The 23,753-nt window shown below is 44.9% G+C and overlaps 1 protein-coding gene across 2 annotated transcripts in view; it reads right to left on the reverse strand.

Annotated features, from left to right (window-relative positions):
* TMEM266 (transmembrane protein 266) overlaps positions 1–23,753 on the reverse strand; it is a 117,257-nt gene that overhangs the window by 57,050 nt on the left and 36,454 nt on the right. For both annotated transcript variants that reach the window (XM_058542156.1, XM_058542155.1), the window contains exons 2-3: positions 10,585–10,711; positions 7,122–7,310 (exon numbers count right to left, since the gene is read on the reverse strand). In XM_058542156.1, coding sequence (XP_058398139.1) covers positions 7,122–7,310; positions 10,585–10,622 — 227 coding nt within the window. In that variant the 5' untranslated portion in view covers positions 10,623–10,711. The remainder of the gene's footprint in view (positions 1–7,121; positions 7,311–10,584; positions 10,712–23,753) is intronic.

The following is a 23,753-nucleotide window of genomic DNA, read 5'->3' on the forward strand; positions in this document are numbered from 1 at the left end:
CCTTATCTTAACACAGTCTCACCCATTCACTCACTCACTCACTCACTCACTCACTCATTCACTCAAGTCATTCCTTCATTCAATCAACACCCCCTCTGTTTCAGGCTCAAAGGATCTGATCCTTGCCGTGAGGGAGCACCTGGTCCACTACTAGAGACAGACTGGAGAAGAGACGACTAGAGCCCGGTGTCACAGAGGCTGTGATGGAGTTAGGCAAAGGGCTATGGGTGTACGGAGGCGAGGCCCCCGCCTGGGTGGGGTGGGGGGACAGAAGACTTTCTGGAGGAGGTGGTCCTTGAGCTAGACAGTATGAGAAGAGAGATGGGTATTTTGGGCTCCAGCTTAGTGGGTTCCTCCATTCCCCACTCTTTGCCTCCAGCCTTTGTTTGCTGGCATATCTAAAATTATTTTAGTCTTTATTTAAAGATGTTGCTATATTGGACCTGTCTTCTTTTTCTAGCCTGACATCTCAAAAACCATCCCTATGCCCCTACTACGTTTTTCTCCTCTGACTGCGAAGTTCCAGCGGAAATGTGCCATTGGCACCATCTCCAAGTAAAAATGTCCCTTTCTGTCTACCCGGCCTTCCTCCAAGCTTCAGCTGTCTGGGGATTTGGCCCTGACCTCTCAGGTTAGACCTTTTAGAACCCTAAAACATAAATAATTACAAAAGGCTAAGTATCTTTCATTTCTTACTTTATTTTTATATTTTTGACAAAGACTATCCTACCTACTCTCCATGACCCTCTCTGTACCCCCTTTTTTTCTTTTTTTTTTACCAAAAAGATGCAGAGCACTATCTCTCTAAGAGGCTGGAGTCTCCTCTACAAGAGGGGGCGACGACTCTTGCCTTGTACCGCCTTCCTCAACACATATGCTGTCACCATCGTCTCCTACGGGCTGTGAGCCTCCCTAGGGTGGAGACTCCGGGCTTCTCTGAATTTTCTCTTTTGTGGCCTCTTGTCTAGTCCAGCCTCTGCAAACCAACCAGGCCTTCAATGTACTGTGGCTAGTTTAGAGAAGATAGAACTTCCAGTGTGAGCCATGAGTTAGTCTCCTGCAAACCCAGTGTCCCTCTTCCAAAGGTGGACGGTTGGTTCACTGAGAAGCAGTCCTGTGCCTCACGGTCCCATCACCGAATGGGGTGATGTCCAATGCCAAAGAATGTCTAGAACCAGGCAGAAGGGGTTCTAGTTACATGGAAACACAAAGCTGGGACGATGGACACAAGTCAAACTGCATCAGAGTGAAAGAATCCAGTTGACTAAGTTATTGAAGAAATAGTCTAAGAAGGCAGACATGTTCCTAGATCTTTCCCAAATTGAACAATGACTAGAAAGGCAGAAGGATAGATTTAATTCTGGATCGTAGGCTATGAATGGAGACTTGGCTCTCTTAGAGGCTGTGGTGCATTGTGGGTGACTCTCCAATATCCATCCCACTTCTGGCCCACTGGGTGACAGCAATGTGTTTTGGGAAATGATATAGTTCAAAGGGTGGGCCTGAGTGGCCTATGGATTTTCCCATATCCCTTACAATGTGATCCAATTCTAGCCAATGAGCAGAGAGCAGCTAAAAGATTCTGGGAAAGTTCTTTGTTGCTCTTAAAAGAGAATGATGGGCAGCTATTTTCTCTTGCCATTTATGAATGAAGAAGGATGTGGCCTGATTATCACAGGCAGTCCTCTCACAAACTAAGGAGAACCTTACAGCATCAGGATGAAGCCAACACTGTTGACAGCAGAGCAGAGAGACGAAAGGAATCTGGTCCTTGGTATTGTTGAGACTCTGGACCAACCTCAAAGTTAGTTGCCTTAGACCTGGGCTCCATGTTACAGGCAATGAAAATCCTCATTGTTTGAGTATGACATGGGTTTTCTGTTGCATGTAGTCCAAAGCACCTGGCTGACAGTCTCAGTCCTTTGTGAGAAGGATGATAGAATGAAGATTTAAGGCAGCAGCAATTTACAGGACTTGGAGATGACAGAACATGAGAGATGAGGGAGAAGGAATTGAGCTGGTCTCTCAGGATGTAGTGGGGCATTGTGGCCGACTCAGCTGGGGCTTAGACGTGCTCAGACACTTCCTCTGTTTCCCTTGTCCCTCTCCCCTGAGTGATGTTCACATCTGAGGACACGCATGGAGGTTTATGTTTCATCACTATTGGAGGAGGAGGCACTTGGTTGTGAGGAGGAGACAGGGAGGCAAAGGATCATGACACAGGCAGCATGACTGCCAGTGTAGCCCTTGGATTGAACTGGAGACCTGGGGGTAGAGAAGTGAAGCCCAAAAGCAAATAGGACCAGAGCTGTGGCCATAAGCAGAGCCACTTCTGGGCTCATCGACAGCATGGTACGGAGTCTGGGGTTGTGGGGAGGGTTTTCTTCCCCACCCTGCATGGGCACCTGTGGCCTTGTGGTTTCAGAAGCGCCTGAGTTTGGCACTAGCAGCCCACAATGGACACTGTCAGTGGTAGCAGCTTCATGGGCAGTGGACGTGGACGAGAAGGAGCCAGAGTAAGGGAGGAGGAAGGACACAGATTCCAGTGATGACTATATCTAACTGACTAGCTTCATAGGGCTTTGGTGTCCTGGAAGCCACTGGCTCCTGTCAAGGCAGGAAGGAGACTTAGGGTCTTTGTAAATGAGCCTCAAGGCACATGTGACTCATTTTGGTAGTAATGGGCTAGGGAGGCCAGGCAGCTACTAGCTTCCACTGGTTGGGGCCATAGAAAATACATTTTGGCAAAAGACAATTGGTTTTGGGGCCTGTTGGGTTTGAAATGGCCAGAAGTCCTAGATGGGCAGATCATGGCTCCTCAGGCTGGATTTGGATGCTATCACTGGAAAGGCTGTTTTTAGCAATAATTTACAAGATTATTTCTCCTCTCAAATATGCAGCCAACTCAGAGGCAGAAGAACAGATAATTCCACAGATACCTTTTAGGGTTCTGGGGTGTGTTTGGGACCCTGTGACAATGTCTAGGAAGTAGATGGATATGAGCCAGGAGTTCAAGAGAGAGATCTGGAAAGTTACAAGTTGAAGGATATTAATTTAAGTTATGGGGATGGATGACATTACGCAGTGTGTAGAATTAGCAGAGCAAAATGGCCAAAGACAGAAAATGAAGAACCTCAACATTTAAGGACCAAGCAGAGAAACGATTTTTAAAAACAATTTTAAAAGGCCTAGAAGGAACAGCCAAAGGGGTAGGAAGAAAATCAGAAGAGTGTGGTTTGGCAGCAGATATAGGGAGACTGTTTTTCAAGAGGAAGGGAGTGGCTGACAGTTTCAAATGCTGGACAGAGGACAATATAAGGATCCTAGCAACACAGACGCTGTTGATGACCTTGAGGAGAGCAGTTCCCACGGTGTGGATAAGGCTGAAGCTAGACTGCAGTAGATTGAGGAATGAATGGGAGGGGGCAGAGGGGACACAGCAAGTGTAGATGAGGCTTTCAAGAAGTTTAGCTGCAAAGAGGAAGAGAGAGATGGTAGTAGCTAATGGGGACGTGGAGTCGAGGGAGAATATGAGAGATCTGAGTGTGTGATGAGTCAGGGTGAGGATATAACTGATGGAGCAAAGTTCATGAGAAGGTGGGAGGAGAATCAGAACTCAGGAGGTAAGATGGGCTCTAGCAGGGAGGAAGAGAGGGACTGAGGGGTGGGTGCAGTCCATCCACGACTGTTTCTATTTTCTGAGGAAGGAGGAGAGGGGGTCATCTGCTGAGGGCAACAGGGGGCTTGAGACAAATGGAAGTGATCTGGAATAGCCACGTGGGGACCAGGAGTGAAAGCTAACCAGGACCACAGAGGAGGACTGTCAGGCAAAACTGAGAAAGAAGTTGAGACTGGAGACCTTGAATCTGGGGAGGTGCTGTTATGGACTGAATGTTTATGTGCCCCCCAAATTCATATGTTGAAGCCAAAACTCCCCAGTGTGATATTTGGAGGTGGGGCCTCGGGGAGGTAACCAGGTTTAGATGAGGTCAGGATGGGGCCCCCATGATGGGAATAGTGTCCTTATAAGAAGAGGAAGAGACCAGAGCTCACTCTTTCTCTCCACCCACACATAACGAGGAAAGGCTATGTGAGGACACAGCGAGAAGGCAGCTGTCTGCAACCCAAGGAGAGAGCCCTCACCAGCCACGGACCCTATTGGCATCTTGATCTTGGACTTCCCATCTCCAGAATCGTGAGAAAATAAACTTCTATTGTTTACGTCACCCAGTCTATGGTCTTCTGTTATGGCCGCCCGAGCTGACTAAGACAGGCACCAATCTGCACGGTTGTCTGCTTTTCCTCCCTGAGCCCTCAGCAGCCTGGGTGTAGAAGCAGAGGGCAGGCAGTGACAGCTCTGCAGTCTGGGCTCTTCTGAGCAGGTCCATCAGAAGGACAAAGGGCTCTTAGGAAAGTCAAGGAGCGTGACAGAGATGGGGCTCTTCTACCTGTGCCGAGGGGTTTACCCACGTTACGGTGACTTCTCCTTTTTCACAGGGCTTTCAGGGACACAAAAGCCCACTCAACAGTGAAAGGCATCTGACAGTGTAGCCTAACGGTGGTATCACATGTGCCACGTGTGTTAACCACAGTTACAACTGTGATGTTGGAAAGGGACAGGTGACAAATGGAAGCCCAGTAGTGCTAGCCTGGATCGGGAGCCAGGGGATGGGGCTCTATTTCTGTCTCTATCGCTGTGTGACCTTGGGCAAGTTCCTTCCAGTCTCTGGACTCTGGTATCCTATTAGAACATTTAGAATAGATGCTTTCTGAGGTCTCTTCCAGCTTTCACATTTTCAGATTCTGGGAAACTTAAAAGCACTGAAATATCACTGAGCTCAAAAGAAGTGAATGGCGGGGTGTGTGGATCCCTGGGCACTTCCTTGCTGGGGTCCCTGAGGTCGCCTCATTTCCTACAGACAAGATTCACGCCTATACTTGGCACTTCCCTTAGTAGGAAGAGGTGTTTTTGACAAAATTTACACCAAACCTTTCCAAGACCTACCAGACATGTAAACAGGGTTGTTTTGCCACCTCGCTTCAGAAAGGGCCAGGTTGGAAATTTTGGGAAAACCCCAGGAAATGCAGCAAAAGCCAAGAAGCCTTGTGAGGAGCCTTTCCCCTTCGCAGTGTGCTTTTGTTTCGCTTCCTTTTCCCTGGCTTCTGTCCTGCGCCTGCTCTTCCTTCCTCCAGGAAGCCCTCTGACGGCCAATGGAGCCTCCTGCCGAGAACTCCGGCAGCCAGGCAAATCCCTCTACCGGGCTGCTTCCTATTTTCCCAACAGGAGCAGCGTTCCAGGGCACACCTGGCGACTCAAATCAAATCAAGAGCCTCTCTGCTTTGCTGGCACTTCATTTGTATGCTTCCTGATCGGAAGAAACCTTGCAGAGGCCCACTTCAGAAGCAAATGGAATGATAAAGCGGGGCCTCCGTCTGCCTTCTGCGGTTGAGGCTAGGGAGCAGTACACCCGCGGTGCAGTACACCCACGGGGTGCAGATGTGGATACCGCCCCGAACCGGAATCCTTGGAGGCTTTCCCGCTTCTCTCCCTGTCTTCTGACTGTAAACTTGAAAAAGCCTAATACTGACTCAGGCCGGGCCGGAAAGGAGTCCTTGCGAGCCCCTGGGGCACGTTACCAGGATGCACTACCGCTTTTGACCACCAGAGGGCAGTGACCTAGAGACCGGTGCTCAGGGAAGGACTGCCGGGCTACAGAATTGTGGAGTTCAGTGAAAATGCATAGCTCCTTGTTCAAAAACTATTAACAATTTCAAGGTGGCAGCAGCAGAACATTAAACCAAGCGTAGGGCCTTCGCGACTGCACAGGTCGCACATGCACGAAGCTGGCCCTGGCTCAGGGGTCTCAAGGACCTGGAGACCCGGGAGCAGGCAGCCCTGCCGTCAGGCGGGCGCTGCTGGGAGGGCGCATCCACCGAGAGGCGTCCCTTAGCTATCTCCCACCAGCTTGCCTGTCCTTTTTTCCTAATGTCCTGCTGTCTTATGCACCATACTCGGATAAAATGATATTTTCAGAGAAAGCCACTGGGGTGCAGTTTTTGCAAAAGGTGTGTGGGTTCACAATTGTTAAGAAACTTCTCTGGGGAAGTGGGGGAGCTTTTCCGGGAAACAAGCTCTGCAGATTTATCTTTAGCTAAGGCTTCTGGCTTGCTTCCAAAATAACCCAGCAACCTTCTGTTTTTATATTCAAAGCAGCCAGCATGTTCCAAAATATTTACAGGCACCTGAGAAAGAAGAGTGGCCCAGTAGTGGCTCCTAAGCTCCTGGCCAATGTTTAAAATTCTATATCTAAGAGCACCAGGGTGGGGCTGAGGAAAGTCTGACCTGCTGCGGGACCCTAGGACCTGTTCCTGCCCTTTTCTGGCCTTCAGCTTCCCCCATGTAAACAGAGGGAGTCAAACTGCCCCATCCAGCTCTCACACTCTACCATTCACCTTCAAAAAGTATGTTTGTAAGACAGACCAGGCTAATGGAGCAGTTAACTGGGGAACAAAGGCATCCAATCTGACTGACAAGTTAAGTAAGAGAGGGTAGGAGTCACTACTTTGAATGAAGGACTAGCATATCCTACATGTCCTTGCTGGAAAGGGAGCAGCTAATGTTGGCAAAGCTCCCAGCTGAAGGCCGCTAAATTCCCTTATGTACTTAGCACGTTACTGCATGCAGAATGCTTTCTTCCCAGCCTCTTCCCTGGTGAGAGTTGGTTGATAAAGGGCAGAGCAGCCCAAGTCCATCCCTTACGGACTCTGCAACCTTGGGCGAGTCCCTAATCCCTCTGGGTCTCCTGATACTCAAGTGTACAGAGAGGGGGTTGGATGGGCCATTAAGGGGCAATTCAATCCTAAAACAAATTTTATGATTCTCTGAGTTCCAAGCAAATGTCACATAAGAGGTTGTCTAGCAGCAACAGGTATTTTCTGTGCCCAAAGCCTTTTTCTGAGGAAACAATGAGGAGAAAAAGGGCCTGGGTGGCCTGCTGTGAATTTCTGGTCTCTTACTATTCAGCATCTCTAATCTCTGTGCTGCCTCGCTGGAGGTACCCATGGAAACCCAGGGAGTTATGCAAGAGACTTCTTAGCTACTCCACGGCCCCAACACCTACCCTTCTCTTTGGTAATCTTCGTCCAGATTTGACAGGAGCTGCGAGCCCGCTGTGGAGAGGTCGACCGCAGCCAGGGGCAAGTCCCGATAGGCAAAGTTCACCAGCTGCACCGGAGCAATGCTCTTGGTTTCTTCGTCTACTTGTTGGGAGATGATCTCAACTTCAGAAATTCCTCCTTCTATAGCAGGCCTGAGTTAGGGAGGAGGGCAACATGGTAGAATCATCCCTTAAGAACAAAATAGTTTTTCCATTCCTCAAGGAAAGGAGAGAAAACACACAACTATGCTGTGCTGGTGGAGAGCGAGGGAAGCATGAGGCTGCCATTCTTCTGTGCTGGCCACCCAAGGGACTGGACTGAGGCCCTAACAGCCCCATCTCCTTCACCAGTTGGGGAAAAGTGGGAGAATGGGAAGAGGAATTGCTCAGATCTGAAAATATGAGCTTTAGGGGCAGGATTCTTCATCAAGGGGAGGTAAAGACCCAGATGGAAACTCTGCCAACCAGCAAAACCAGGACTTAGACTTTTAGGATTCTCAGTCACTGGACTTTATATTGGAGTAATATATTCTTTTACATTGTCTCCTGTGTTTCTTTGTGAAGGTCCTTTGGAATGTTTCTACCACCTGTACCACAATAGAGAAGAGAGGTTTTCTGTTCACAACTGGATGTACTGCTACTGGCTGGGGAGCCTACTGGAGACCTGGAGAGACTGAGTGGGCCTTGGGACAGCGAGGACAGGAGGGGCCAGCTATCCCTGGCTCCCACTCCCTTCCTACTTGAACTGGTCCTATTACATCTCCCTTTTTAAGGTTGAGAGTAGGAAAAGGGGGTCAGTTGGTCAAATGTCTGAGGAGTTGTCAGTCTCCTCTTATGTTACTGTTAGGCTCACCTAGGGCACTGCACATAATGAACACCTCTATTGGCATTATGGGGCATCTCAAACAGGGGCAGTACCTCTCCGCCCCAACACACCACGGGGTATTTGGCAATTTATGGAGGCATTTTTGGCTGCCACAATGACCACAGGAGGTCACTACTGACAGAAGTAGAGGTGGGGACATCACACATCCTCCAACGTGTCTAACTATTAAGAACTGTCCTGCCCAAACACCAACAACAACCCTGTAGAGATGCTGGGCTAGATCATTTTGCTTTAACTTCCTGGGGTGCCATCTTTGGTCCCTCCAGCTCATCCTTGACCTTATCTCATCCTGTAGAATCTGAGGGGATCTTGTGCCTCTGGTCAAACAATGAGGGTTAGAAAGAAAAATGGTGTGAATGGAGAGGAATAAAAATTAAATATTTGAGGGAACACTGAGAGGCCAGTTTTAATACACAGGTGGCAGCCCAGTCTGCTAGAAACTGTTCTTGGGCTCTGATGCCAACTTTAATGCAAACTTCTGTGGGGCTCCTCTAGGGCCTCAGTTTCTCCAATTGAAACATGAAGAGGTGAAATAGAGGCTGCCTAAGGGCCATTCCTTCTCACTTTATGATCTGACACGGGTAAGAGAAATACGGAGGAGGGAGGAGGAGCTCTGGAGTGACAAGTCCCTACACTTGGATGGGGAGCTCTAAATTCTAAACTTTTCTTTTCCAACCACTATTGAAATCCAACCAGTAATACAAGGTGGCAGCTATCCAGGAAGTTTAGAGCTGACTCTGCCCACCTCTCTTTTGCTTGAATCATCCAGATAATTGAGAGAAAAGTGGGATTTTTATTTGAGCACCACAGGTTGACTGCCTAAACTACCTGAATTCACCCAATAATTCCCAATGCCCCAATTCTCTCTTGTAGACTTTATTTAAACCTTTGCTTTTTGCTACCTGTCAAGCACAGATAATAGTACTCATCATTGCATGACATTTACAAAATGACTCAAGATCTTCAGACAGAATGGTCATAGGATGTGAGGCTTCTACATTTCTCAACAATTGAAATAAAATGTGGGTGTTTATGGGGGGAATCCTGGCTCCTCCAGATGTTTCCAAAAAAGTAGATGCTAGGTTGTTCTCTTTTCTTCTGGACTACTCAAGGAAACTATGGATTGCTGAACTGAACAAATAGAGCTTTCTGATCAATGGGATGTTCATGGAGGGCTGAGGTGAGTTTCTAAGACTAATAGGATGTGGCTCTGAGAAGCATGGACCAAGCTGCTTCTGTCTCCCTGACGTCACTGCCCTCTGTTCGCCACCTGCACATGGTGATAGCAGCCCAACACCTGGTCACGTGGTCATCTCAGCAGGAGGAGACAAGGCCTCCTTTGGTAGGAGTGAAGGTCCCACAGTTCATAGCCCGAGTACTGAGACTAGCCCCTGGTCCTGGATATGAAGAACAGTATGGTGGACAACATGTATTAATGGCTCCATTCTTAACCCCTCCCTGTGCCATGTGACTTTGAAGCTCTTCCCATCAAAAGAAAGAGTATATTTCCCCAACCCTTGAGCCTGCCTTCAGTCATGTGACTTGTTTTGGCCAATGGGATGTTGGCAGACATGACAAAAGCAGAGGCATGGAAAAGCACTTGTGAATTTCTGCTTGTGCTCTTGTACTTCCAATATTGCCATTAGAAGGTGACCAGCCTAGCCTGGGGCGGGGGGGGACATTGTTCAGAGTCCAGTCTCACCTACATCAGCTGACAGTCAGTCGAGCCCCACATCTAAGAGTGATCCCAGCCAAGATTAGCAAAGCTAGCTAGTTGGCTACCCCAGACATGTGAGGAATAAACATTTATTGCTGTATTTTACTGAGGTCCTGTGGTTGGTTGTTACATGGCATTATTGTGGCAACAGATAACAGGTTCACGCTCCAGATGACAGCAGGCAGCCCCATAGCTAGGCAGGCCAGGGCAGTGTGGTGTAACAGAAGGAGTGCTGTGCTCATCTTGGTATTTTGCCAATGAGTTGCAAAACACAAAATAAATGACCACTTGACTGGTGCTTGGTAAGATTAAGTGGTTGGTCCACATAGCATCTTAGGTTTTGGAAACTAAAAACAATTCTCTCTGAAGAGTTCTGCCCCTATTTTCATAAAGCCTGCTTTTAGAAACCCTCTCACGACTTCTAAATTTCCTTGCAATTCCTATTTTGTTAATTTATCTTAAGCGTTTCCTAATCTGGTCTTGAGGTTTGCTTTTGAAAGGTTTCCTCATTTTCTGTGGCCTCCTGCTAAAAGAAATGTGTGTAGTGGTGGCCTGAATTAGAAGATCCTTGTCTTCTGGGAGATTTATAGCAACAGTTTTGGACTGCAGAATTCCTCTCCTTTTTTGAACTAAAAAATAAGATGACAGTGAGGCAACTCAGAGAAAAAGCAGATTTTAACAAGTCATTTTAATGTTGGGCTCAAGGACAAAACCACCTGGAGGTCCTCCATCTCCATGGGGTTGGAGAAGGAGCTATTGGTTGCATCTGCGATTCTGACGTACCATCTCAGCATCCACAGAGAGCAGACTCCAGTGTTACTTACTGTGGATTGGTCATGTTGAAAGATGCAACTAGAGCCATCGGTTTTCCTGGTGTCTAGTGGGGCTCAGCTGTCTTGAAGCCTGCCGTCAGCATTTCCAACGTTCCACAAGACATACAAATATGGTGCCCTGAAAACAAATAATTGAATAGTAGGAATTTATTACACTCAGATGTCAAACCAAGGTCCTCCTATGCTCATCTAGGAAGCCCATAGAACTTTCTTCCATATAGCTCTTTTCTCCAAAGTAATGTCAAACAGATTCTTACAATTGCCCTATGGGAGACAACAGTAGGCAGAATTACTCTCTTTTTTGAGATGGAAAAACAAGCCCAGAGTGACAAAGTGACTTTTCTGTATCACACAGAGATGGCAGAAGAGCCAGGTTGGACCCCAGGTTCTCTGACTTCTCATCCACAGCTCTTTCCACTAATCAGCCGTGCATAAGAAAACCAGGGTAACTTTATACTTCAGGTTTATAAATCTCAAAAATCTCAAAAATTTCAAGTGTTTTCTCACAAATTTCTTTCTCCCACTTCTCTTTCCCTTCTGGTAGTTCTGCCTCTCTGTTCTTCCAGGCTCTTCTCTCCTCCCCTTCTTGACTGGGTCTCTCAATGAGAGAGAGCAGACCCTGGAGCCAGGCTGCCTGGGATCAGAGCCCGGCCCCCACTTACTAGCCCTCTCTCCTCAGTTTCTCCACCTATGAAATGGGAATAATAATAGAACCAACTAAATGAGTTAATGCATGCAAAACACTTAGCATAGTGCCTGGCACGTAATGTTGGCTTTTATTGTCATAGGTACTACTTTATAAATTTAAATTGCACAGTTTGTTGAATCTGAACACATTCCAAAGCATTTGGACGGCTGAGTGTAAGATTTCCTCTTACTAGTAGGACTAGGTAAATAGAATATACTCTTCTATAAATCAGTGCTATGATACTACCTAGAAGTCTTCTGGGAGACAGAAACAATCAGGCAGAAAGTACACAAAGAGACAGACCCAGGCTCTGGGTGATTTTGAATAAGTCACTAGGGAGGTTACCCAAAGGGGCAATCCCTTTTAAGTTGCATTCTACTGCAAACTGCTTTACCTACAAGACATCAACACAGGATAAACTCCCCTCCCAAACCTGAAGCTCAGCTCTCAGAGGCAGCTGATCTCAGAGACACAGGAGTAGAACTGTTATATCACGCAAGGGAAAAGGCGCTTCTAGGGTGAGAAGTATAGGGGCCGGATGGTAAATTTGCAAAGTGGGGAAGCTCCCTTAAGTTCTTTGTAACTAAGAAAAGTGAGAGCTCAAGTTAAAGAAAGTTGAGGAAATCTTGAGAAAGTCTCAACTGAGAGCAACCGGAAATAAGAGAGATGGAGAGTTTTCTAAAATCAGAAGGGCTTTATAACATGGGAGACCACCGTTTCCACATCAGATGTTTGTGGGGCAAAAAAAAACATGGGACAAAGGGTCAGGGATGACGGCAGGGAGGATGTGGACAGACGTTGTGTCACCACACCTTGCTAAGGGTTTCCTCTACCTTAGCATACCTGAGTAGGAAGAGGCTAAACATTAAAATCAGAACTCTCCTTTGTAGTATTGGGATTGTGTATTAACTGTGCAGTAAACTTTATAAAGTTCTCCATTCCACAATGCAGATTTAGTCAGTCTCAATCTTTTTTGTCCTCTTTATAAAGCCTCAAGCTAACAAACTCTTCCCAGTAGTAGGATTGGGCATGTGGACTTCCTAACAACGGAAAATGCAATCAGGATCGAGGTACCCACAACTGGGAGACCAGGTGAGCAACACCCCCTTCCAGGATGGTGTTTTGACACACTGCATTCCCAAGTGAGCACTTCACACGCTACACAAGGTCTTAGCCCTGTGGAGGATACGATAGGAAAGTCTGCTTTCACGGACCTTCCAGTCTGGCTGGGAATCCAAGTTTGAAACATACAAAACTCCAAAATTTTTGTTTATCCTTAGTAGTGAAGAACAAGTAAAAATTGATAAATCTATATTTATAAATAATAAACATGAACTACTCCACTAATATAGTATGGCCAATATAAAACATATGCAAAAAAACAAACAAAAATGATGAAAAAATTTTTTTTAATTTCACTTTTTGGAAGAAAAATTTCAAATATATAGAATTGTATAATGGACTTCTAGTCACCCATCACCCAATTCCAACAGTTATCAGCTCATGAAAAGTCTTCTCTATATTCCTGTCCATTCCCACCTATTATGATTATTTTGAAACAAATCCCAGACGTCATTTCACTCATCTGTAAACATTTCAATAGGTAACTCTAAGGATAAAGATTCCTTTTAGAAAACATAACCACAAAACTATCATCACCTCCAAGTCAATATTTTCTTAGTAATATCAAATATCCAGGCATTGTTCACATTTCCCCATTTGTCCTGTAGTTTTTTTAAAGTTTGTTGAATCAGGAGCCAAACAAGGTTCACACATTACGATTGGTTAATATGACTCTTGAGTCTCATTTAATCTGTAGGTTTCCCCCTCTACCTCATTTTTTCCACGCAATTTATTTGAAAAACTGGGTCATTTGTCCCAGAAAAGTTTCCCATAGTCTGGATTATGGTGACTGTATCCCTTTAGTGTAATTTAACATGTTCCTCTGTCCTCTATATTTCCTGTAACTCTTAGTCTATAGACTTTAATCAGATTCCAGTTCAATTTTTTTTCAAGACTGTAGGCAGTGTCATAACTTCCATTAGGAGACAGACAATGTCTTCTTGTTCCTCTTTTTGTGATATTAACAGCCATGGATGATCACTTCCTAGACCCATTAATTCATTAGAGTTTGCAAAAGGGTCATATTATGATTTCATCATTCCTTCTTCATTTATCAGCTTCTATGAAGACAAACTCTCCCTCATCAATTATTTGATTACCCTAAGGTACAGTTCATATAGAGAAGGAAGAATAAATGCTTAACTTTCCCCCCTTTATTTACTGGTTTTCAGAATAATAAATCAGTATCTTATCTTCCAAAATTGATCAGTGAGGGTTTTTTGTTTGTTTATTTTCCAAAGCATCATGGATTTAAACACTCAGCAGGGGTTGAGTGGGGGAGCAGGCTCCCTGGAAAGGGGGACTGCAGTTTCCTGAAAAGGAGATGTAGGAGTGGGGAAGAAATGACTGACATCTCCAGTACGTGGGCAGAGATGAGGTAGGCAAGAGGGTAAAATCATATTTGGATGGACAGTGAGTAGGCTGCTTCAGTTAGAGGTTTTGATGCTTAACAAGTAGCACATATTAGAAGGCAAGATCCCTTAAGATGATGTTATTTAAAAATAATATTCCAAATGAAATAACCCTCGAAGCACAAGCCTAGCACAAAGGAGGTGTAGTCTAGCACTCTATAAATGAACATCTGAAGTGCAAACCCGCTGGCTCATAAACCTGGTAAAAGCAGAAGAGAAAACCTGTTTTGGATTTACTGAGTCTGGCTGTGGTAGGTAGTAAGGCTGCTTTTTAGCGCTTAGTAAAATCCCAGTCTCTTCCACCTGTCGCTCATGATTCTATGTAATCACAGTATGCGCCGCATGACATTGCAGTCAACGATGGACCACATATCCAAGGGTGGTCCCATAAGATTAGTACCATAGAGCCTAGGTGTCTAGTAGGCTATAGCATCTAGGTTTGTGTAAGTTCACTCTATGATGTTTGCACAATGACGAAATCACCTAATGACGCATGTCTCCGAATGTAGCCCTGTCGTTAAGCAACACATGACTGTACCAATATCACGTTTGCTCGCTCCAGCCAGATCTACAAAGTTCAAGCTGGCATCCTAGGACTTTTAGAGCTGAAAAGCCTTCTAAGATCAAGTAGTCAGTTTCCTCACCTGCAGGTAAAAAAATCCATAATTCATCTCACCTGTCCGCAGAGGTACCCAGGTCTATTCCTCATCCCTTACTTGCATGGTAGACCCCTGGCATACGTGACCTGCTTTCATATACATTCCATTGGTTTCCAAACCTGGTTTTGCTCAGAATCACCTGGAGACCTTTTGGGAAATATAAATTCATAGGCTACACTGCAGAAATGCTGAATCAGAACTCTGTGGGTGGAGTTTGAGAATATTTTTTAAGTTCTCCAGGTGTTTCTGACATGCAACCACTCCATTTGACCCTCTATATCAGTGGTTCTCAAACTTTCCATTGCACCAGAATCACCTGGAGGGTTTATGAAAACACAGATTGCCGGCCCCACCCATCAAGTTTCTAATTTAGTGTGTCTAGGGTGGGAGCCTGAGAATTTACATTTTGAACAAATTCCCAGGGATACTGATTTTGTTGATCCACAGACCACACTTTGATCTTCTGAATCAGATAGTTTGGCTTGAGGTAAAGAAGGGATTCTTATCCCTATTTTGCAGATGAAGTTAGCTGGTTGCAAAGCTACTGTGGTAGAATTGTCAGCAGAACCTACCCTGGCCAGACTGAACGAGACCAGGTATATCAGTTAGGAATACTTTTATTGGCAAGTAACAGAATATATGACTAACTGTGACTTAGGCAGGGAAGACTTTATTTTATGTAACAAGAGGTCTGGAGGCAGTGTCTCAAAGATATCACCAAGAACCCAAGCTCTTTCCATTCTTCCATTCCCCCATCCTCTGTGTGATGCGTTACTCAAACTTGTTGCCCTATGGTTGCAGAATGGCTGCTGCAGCTCCAACTGGCACATCCTCACACTAGCTCCCAAACAAAGAAAGAATCAAACACTTTCTCCTCACAAAGCTCTGATCTTTTATTCAGCAGGCGTTATCTTTCCAAGCCCTCTAGTCAACATCTCCTGATGTCTCCTTGGGCAGAGCCGGGTCACATGGCTGCAAAGGAACCTAGGACAATGGGCAGCTGGCCAAGGGAGTAAGGAGTGATATGAGAGCCTAGACCAGTCATGATTCATCCTTTGGGGCTGGGTATATTGTTTCCATAAACAAGCAAGAAGTGAGAAGGAGCTGTTGTGTGCGTAACTAATTGTCTGCCAGTCCAGGTTTGGGCACTTCTGATATGGTTCTGAGGCTCAGCTAAGTTTTTCTGGGTCTCCAAATGAGATTGGCCAAATGTTAGTAAGTGTTTGGCAGGAGATATGCAGAATGTGCTCTCACGAAACCTCAGGATTCTTTTATTTAGAGAGCACTGCATGCATGGGAGGTTCAATTTTGACGTTGTAAAGCTTCTCTAGAATCTGCTCCTAGGGAGGAGCCACAGAGCACAGGCACCTTTCACGGACGTGAGGTTCCACACCCCCAGGAAGAGAAGGCTGTGTTTCTCATGCTAGGTGACAAAGGTTTCTGTATAACAACACAAGGTCATCCTGTTGTTACCTTGACCCGTTAATACCTTGCTCCATTAACAAGCAGCTAAAATGAAGAAAATCAATCGTGTACCGGGCACTCTCCCACTCTAATCTCCAGTCTATTGCAAAATTCTTAGCTGCTAAGTGAGCAGGCAGTGAGCCCACAGGGGCTCTCTTTTCCAGGTGCAGCACAGCCTCCTGTGGACCCTCTAACTCTACTGTTTGCTCCTCTTCACTTACACAGTAATGCAGCCTATCAATTATTACCAGTCTCACAGGGTATGGGAAACACAAAACAAGATCACAAAACTAGATGCAGTCATCCAAAATTACCAGGTATTCTGAGAAGAGAGCCAAGAGGACCATTATCATGATGGTCCTTCTCTTCCCCTTGATATTTTTTTCCCAGCAAACACTTCCCTAAGTTGAACATACCATGTCCCTGCTGGGACGAAAGATCCGCTGGCTCCTCTCCCTGTCTGGCCTGGGCAGAAAGGAACACCACCCAGCAGACATTCCCCAACTCCAGCCTGAGGTCATTTTCCCTCTGGAATTCTGCAGGGCTTCTGGAGAACTTGAATATCTATGATTTCGGGAGGCACAAACAATGAGCTAGAGCTGCAATGGCTGCCCTGTTACCCCAACCCGCTCATCAACCAAATCTTAAGTGTAAATGCCACACTTTGCAAATCTCCAAAGCAATATTTTGCTTTACGTGATGCTAACTAAATTATGTTAAGAACCCAAATATAATTAACTTCGCCATTGACTTCTACATGGCACCAGGCAAGTGACTCTTCTTTGGTAAATGGAGAGAAAAAGTCCTCTTTCTTCAACACTTTTCATATTACATATGGAAAGATGTAAAAATGACCCTATTCTTTACCCTCCCTGTATCAATGGCTCCTTTGTCATTGCTACAGACTGAATGTTTGGGTCCCCCCTGCCCCTAAATTTATATGTTGAAATCCTAACCCCCAATGTGATGGTATTAGGAGGCAGGGCCTTTGGAACGTAATTAGGTCATGGGGGTGGAGCCCTCCTGAATGGGATTAGTGCCCTTATAAGACGACACAGAAGATAGAAGATTTCTCTCTCGGCCATGTGAGGAGACAATGAGAATACGGCTGTCTGCAAACCAGGAAGAGAGCCCTCGCCAGACGCTAGATCTGCTATCACCTTGATCTTGGACTTCCTAGCCTCCAGAACTGTGAGAAATAAATGTTTGTTGTTTAAGCCACCCACCCAGTCTATGGTGTTCTGTTACAGCAGCCTGAATGGAGTCATGTACCTTTTCATTGCCTTTCACCTGTTGCTTGGCCATGTGGCGAGCTTTGTCCAAGTAGATTGCAAACTGTGATGGTTCATTTTTTGTGACAACTTGACACATAAAAGGATATTTGGTTAAACATTATTTCTGGGTGTGTCTATGAGGGTGTTTTTGGACGAGATTTACATTTCAATTGGTAGACTGAGTAAAGTAGGTTGCTCTCCCCAATGGGGTGGGCTTCATCCAATGTACTGAAGGCCTGAATAGAATAAAAGGCTGAGTAAGAAAGAATTCTATCTCCCTGCCCCTCTCTCTTTGAGCCGGGACATCAGTCTTCTGCTCTCCGACTCTGACTCAGACTTGAACTTACACCATTGGCTCTCCTGGGCCTGGACTTCTCAGTTTCCATAATCACGTTGAGTCAATTCCTTATAATAAATCTCTTTACTGACACACACACACACACACACACACACACACACACACACACACACACATATATATCCTATTGGTGCTGTTTCTCTGTAGAACCCTGTCTGATACATCAGCAAACATAAAAAGCACTCACATAATTGGGCTTGCTCTCTCTCTTGCATGTCACCAGGACAACATGCATGCCCAGGCTGGGCTATTGGAGGACGCCCAGTCACCTCAGCCAAGGCCAGCCAACAGCCAGCTGCCCCGAGGCATGTGAGTGAGCTCGGCTAAGACCAGAAGAACCAGGCAGCTGTGCCCAGTCTACACTGCTGACCCACAGACTCGTGAGCTAAATAAAGTTGTTGTTTTTTGAAAATTCATTCTTCACTCATTTATTAGCACCTTCTATGTTCTAGGAACCATACTAAACAGAGAGCTTATCAAGATAAATGAAACATGGTCACAGCACTCAAGAAACTTGCGGGCTAGTGATGGAAACAGATTCATAGATAGAAATTCAAATTCAAAGAGGTGAGAATAATGAAACATTTCAAAGGAGTGCTTTGAAAGCTACAAAATTCCTTATAAATATTAAGTAAATAGTGACTCCTCACACTGGCAGGCTCAATCCCCCTATTCCTTCAGCCATCTGTTAAGAAAAGGTTTATTTTTTTAAGCCCACCAAGTTTTTGAGGTGATTTGTTTTGTGGTATTATTGTGGCAATAGATCACTGATACACTGTAGACAGATGTCCACTGCAACACAAAAAATAATACAAAGATCTATATTTTTTGTTGTTGTTGTGGAGGAAGATTTGCCCTGAGCTAACATCCGTCACCAACCTTCCTCTATTTTGTATGTGGGTTGCGGCCACAACGTAGCCGCTGATGAGTGGTGTAAGTCCGTGCCCAGGAACTGAACCTGGGCCACTGAAGTGGAGCATGCCAAACTTAACCACTAGGCTAAGGGGCAGGCCACCAAAGATGTACATTTTTTAAAAGCTAAACCTCTCTCCAGCCTCCATTTGAACCCTCCACATTTCACTTGAGGTCCCTATGTTAATATCTAGGTGTAGAAATCCTTGCTCAGAATTACGCAATCATGTACTCACACATACAGGCTAATTTTTGTGGGTTTGTGTTTAACAAAATAAAACCAACTCTGCAATTTGCTTTTGTCACTTTGCAATATATAATGGACACCCTTTCTGGTCAGTAGGTAAAGATTTACATCTTTTCTAGCTTCTTAATTCATTTATATATACACACACACACATATAAGTTTATATAAATTGCTTATCATAAAATTCATGTTTTACTGGCGTGTTTTTTCTTTTTTGCCTGCTTCCTCAACTTGCCTGACTGTTGTCCTCCTCTAATACACTTATGCACACACATACTCCTCAATGTGAAACCTGTGTATCTCTCTCCTTACTTTTCTTTGTGGTTATATAATTATATACAAATAAACATTTCATTGTTTTATTTAAAAAATATATTATTCATACTTATCTGCTTTTGCTTTTCCCACTCAACAATATCTTGTAGAAATCCCCCTCTCCCAAGTCAAGTAGTAAAACTTGAATTCATTCTTTAATTAATGGCTGCATAATATTCCATGGTGTGGATGTGCCATAATTTGGTTAACAATTTCCCTGTTGGTAGGCCGTTTTAGATTTTTTTCTGGCCACTGTGAAAAATGCTACAATAAACATCCTTGTATACCTTTCATTATGTACCGGTATTTTTATTTGTATGGGATCGATTCCCAGGAGTGAGATTACTGGGCTAAAGAGCATGTATTTTAAATTTTAATAGTTAAAACAAGATTGCTTTCCAAAGGGTTGTAACAATTCACACTCCACAGCAAAGTATGCAAGTATCCCTCTGAGGGGAGAGTCTTAATCATCTGAAAGCTGTTGAGGGTGGCTGTGGACCAAATAAAGTCCAAACATTTGCTTAATTACACCCTCTTCCCCATGGAGCACTGGAGTGAAAATCAGAAAAATAGAGGGGGGTGAAACCAAAAATAGTAATGATATCCTTATACCACAAGAAAATACTTAATTGACTTAGGAACTACTCTGTCACAGTATTTCTATGAGTTGTTTCAGCACTAGCCAATTCCCTGAGGATCCAGTTTTCTTCTTGTGCCAAAAACCCTAACTCCCCAAGCTAAACCAATCACATAACCAGTTCCTAGGTTCCCTCCAGTGCCCACCTGCTGCCCACCCCTCAGGACTTATAAACTGGCAAAGAGTGTAGGTAGAAATATGGCATCCTTAAATTAGATATAGTTCCTAACCAACTACATAAGAATCTTTATCAAAGTAGAAGAATTTTGGGAAAGGTAACTTTTTTTTTTTTGCTGAGGAAGATTTGCTTTGAGCTAACATCTGTGCCATTCTTCCTCTATTTTGTATGTGGGTCGCCACCACAGCATGGCTGCCAATGAGTGGTGTAGGTCCTTGCCCAGGAACTGAACCTGGGCCTCCAAAGCAGAGCGTGCTGAATTTAATCACTAGGCCACAGGGTTGGCCCCAAAAGTCACTCTTTTTTTTAACAACTAAGTATATCAGTATATAGGATAGTGCCCAAAATGAAGGCAGCACCAGAATTTCCTGTAGTCGCCCCCTCCAGAGTTACACTCTCCTGTCCTCATTCCCAGGGAAGTCAGATCTCCTTTTGTAGATCACAGGTCCTTGCATGATGACAAGGGTCAAAATGTTGGCCAGTGTCTCATTTGAACACCATGTCCTGGTATTCCTTGGCACTAAGCTGGGGCTTGGTTTAAGTTAGGAGTTAGGGAAAGTGCCACTCACCAATACCTCTCTTTGAAGAACCCAAGTCTGTACAGAAACCTCCCAACTCGGAGCTGTCCCTCTACATGATGCTGCTGTGTGATGATACTCTACGGAAATCTCCTGGGATGCTGGAAAAATCTCACTTACTTCTAAACAACATCATTTCTTCCAAAAGAGTAGAGACTGGAGGAAATGCAAGCCAAGGTCTCTACATCACCGATGGCCTCTATATTGGTCAGAACTCCTCAGGTAATAGGCATTTACAGAGAACCTAGGAAGTGCAAAGCTCGGTGCTGGGCACCACAATGCAAATCGGTCTAAGGCAATCCCTGCTCTCAAGTTTTCAATTTCATCAAACTGAAGGTTCCAAGGCAGTAAGATGTGAATAATGATGAAAGAGGACATGTGCTGAATGCTAGCTGAGTGGTACAGAGAGAAGGTATGACAGATTAAGGCAGGAGGAAGTCAGTGTGGGCTGCACAATTTAAAAGGTGGGGTTCTTCACATGGGTGCGGTGACCCAGCCTTTCCCTGGACCATTTACCTAGTTAGTGGCAGGGGTAAAAACAGAATGTCAGCTTTCTGGCCTTGAGGCCAATGGTGTCCACCAGTGGCTCTAGCTGCAGCAGGCCTGAGAACCACCTGGAGAGCTTGTCCAAAATGCAGATTCCTGGGCCACCCTAGCGATCCTGAACCAGGAGTCCAGGAACCGGAGTTTCCTTAAGCAGCCCGGGTGACTGACCACTGGCCTAACTAACTATTCCACCCATAACAGCTTTACTTTTACGTCCGTCCTTCAAGAACCACAACCAGGGTCTCTTCAATTCCACAAACACCTCCAGGCCTCAGTTGATTCCAGTCCTCTCTCCTTCTTGTGGAGAACAACCCTCTTGTGGACCCACTGCCATTCCCAGATTGTCTGTGCTCAGGAAATCCCTCATCACCTTCAGAAGCTCCTAGCCCTGAGTCTGTTCCTCTGGCTTCAATAGTCCTTTCTTATCTGCCCTCAACCCAGAACAAACTACAGATACTCTCATCAAGTTACATTCAGGCTCAGACATCACAATAAAACCTAACCAAGACCCAAACTGGTCAAAACACCCACCTGGGCTCTTAATGCAATGTAGGCCCCATGGGACGGAAGTATGGAAACTGAGCAAATCTCTTAGTAGGAGCCCAGTTTTGCTACATGTAAATGAATACAACATCTGACTGACCCACCTCTGGCACTGTCACAGTATTTCATTTGCTCCTGGTATGTGACAAAGTAGTATGGCATGTGAGGAATTTTTACTGTTACCACAACATTTCCTTGTCTCTAAGAAGCCATTAACATAAGGTACCCAGTCAATTTAATAACAGCTTGTCAATGATAACAACTTACATACTGTCACATTGAATCTGTGCATCCAGTGTAAACCTGATGGTGCCAGTAATGGGAAAATGAGTCTTAGCACTGAATAAGGTGAGTTAATATTGAACATTTCAAATAAAAGAAGATAAAAATGAATATAAATTGAGTATCAGGACATCGGAGGAAGAAGGGAGTCTAGAGCCACTTTACAAACGCTCCCTTTTGGTAACTGGCCAAAATGACCAAAAAGAAGCAAAGGGGATGGAAGAGAGGAAGTTCAGATACGAAAGCAGAGAAGGGGGTTATCAAGACCACAATAGCCATCGAGAGAGAAGCAACCTGAGGAGCCACAAAGAGCCAGCCCATTAAGATCCTTGAATTTGGAGGGGTGAAGGAAGTCTCCTGGGGGAGCCAAAGGAGAGATGCGGCTGCCACACTGGGACCATTTAAATCTTCTCCATAATCAGCAGCGTCCTGAGGCTGCAAAGGAGGGCTGGAAAAGAAGCACTGATCACAGCCTTAGCTGCCCTGCCATCTGTTCCTCTGGCCTAGTTTCTAAGAGATATGGACCCGCTGAGGTGTACCTGCAGGGGCAGGTCCAATCACAGGAGAGACTGGGACCAACCCCATCTTTGAGGGGCTTTCTCCAAAGTGGTTGTCCAAGTGGAAGTAGGGAGCTGTCAGGAACCAAAGGGTGGCCTCTATCCAACTTCCAACAGGACAAGATGTCCTCTCAGCTCAGTGGACAGAGACCTAGGAGAGAGCCTGGCCATAGCCTCACTCTGAGGGGTGAGGACAAGGGAGGCTGGCTCCTGGGGCCGTGATTTCCACAAACCAAATAAAAGCCACAGACACTAAGATGGTCCACCTCATCAGTAAGCAAAGACACATAAATTCAAACCATTTTTCTCCTAATGGACTGGGAAAAATTTATAATACCTAGTACTGATGATGGTGTGGGAAAATGGCCATTCATGCACATTGTCAATAGGAATGTAAGTTGTTGCAAATTCGCTGAAGGGAAATTTGACAATATTTATCAAAATTATTTTAATGTGCACACTCTTTGCCCCAGAAATTCCACTTTTAGGAGACATATTTTAAGGAAATAAGCTAATAAATGCACACCAACATACAGACACATATAGAAGTTAGTTGGATCATTGTTATAATAGCATCTTGCCTAGCACATAGTAGGTGCTCCACAAATATTTGTTGATGCAGGAATCAATAAAATAATAAATTGGAAGCAATATAAATGTCTATCAATAGGACACTGGCTAAATAAATTAAGGAACTTCTATATTATGGGATTGTTATACAGCTATTGAAAAGGATGTTGAATGGTTGCCTAGAGCTGAGGGTTGGGAAGGATTGACTGCGAAGGGATATGAGGGAACTTTTTGGAATAACAGAAATATTCTAAATCTTGATTGTGGTGATGGTTCCAAGTGTGCATTTAAAATAGGTGCTTTTTGTTGTTTGCAAATTATACTTTCATCAATATGGCTAATTTAAAAAAAAATGGATGAAGATGTACTATTCTCATTAATATGGAAAGTTGTCTGCAACGTAACATTAAATAAAAAAGTAGGTTACAAAATGACATATATATGATGATCCCACTTAGGTAATATATAGAGAAAATATGTGTGACAGGATGTGGAATGGGACTTTTCCTGTTGTCCTAGAGTTTTGCAGATGCCCTAACATCAAGGATAAAAATGGTAAGTACTCACATTATCTAAAGAGAGATGCCAGACCATCTATTTGGAACATACTAACAGATGGTCAAGCTGGTCCAGTAACTACTACTCTCAACAGCCTGTGGGAGAGAAGGCTAGGGAAACCCGTGCCAGACTCGCAGGCTGGCTGGGGCAGTGGGAGATGGCCGCATAAGGACAGGGGGCAGTGGTGGGAGGAACCTGCCCTCAATCACCAGGCTAAGCAAGGATGCGGCACCAGTCAAGGTCCTTAGCGAAAATTAAAC

This window comes from Diceros bicornis, chromosome 5 (assembly GCF_020826845.1).
Source record: "Diceros bicornis minor isolate mBicDic1 chromosome 5, mDicBic1.mat.cur, whole genome shotgun sequence".
In the NCBI taxonomy this organism is placed as follows: Eukaryota; Metazoa; Chordata; class Mammalia; order Perissodactyla; family Rhinocerotidae; genus Diceros; species Diceros bicornis.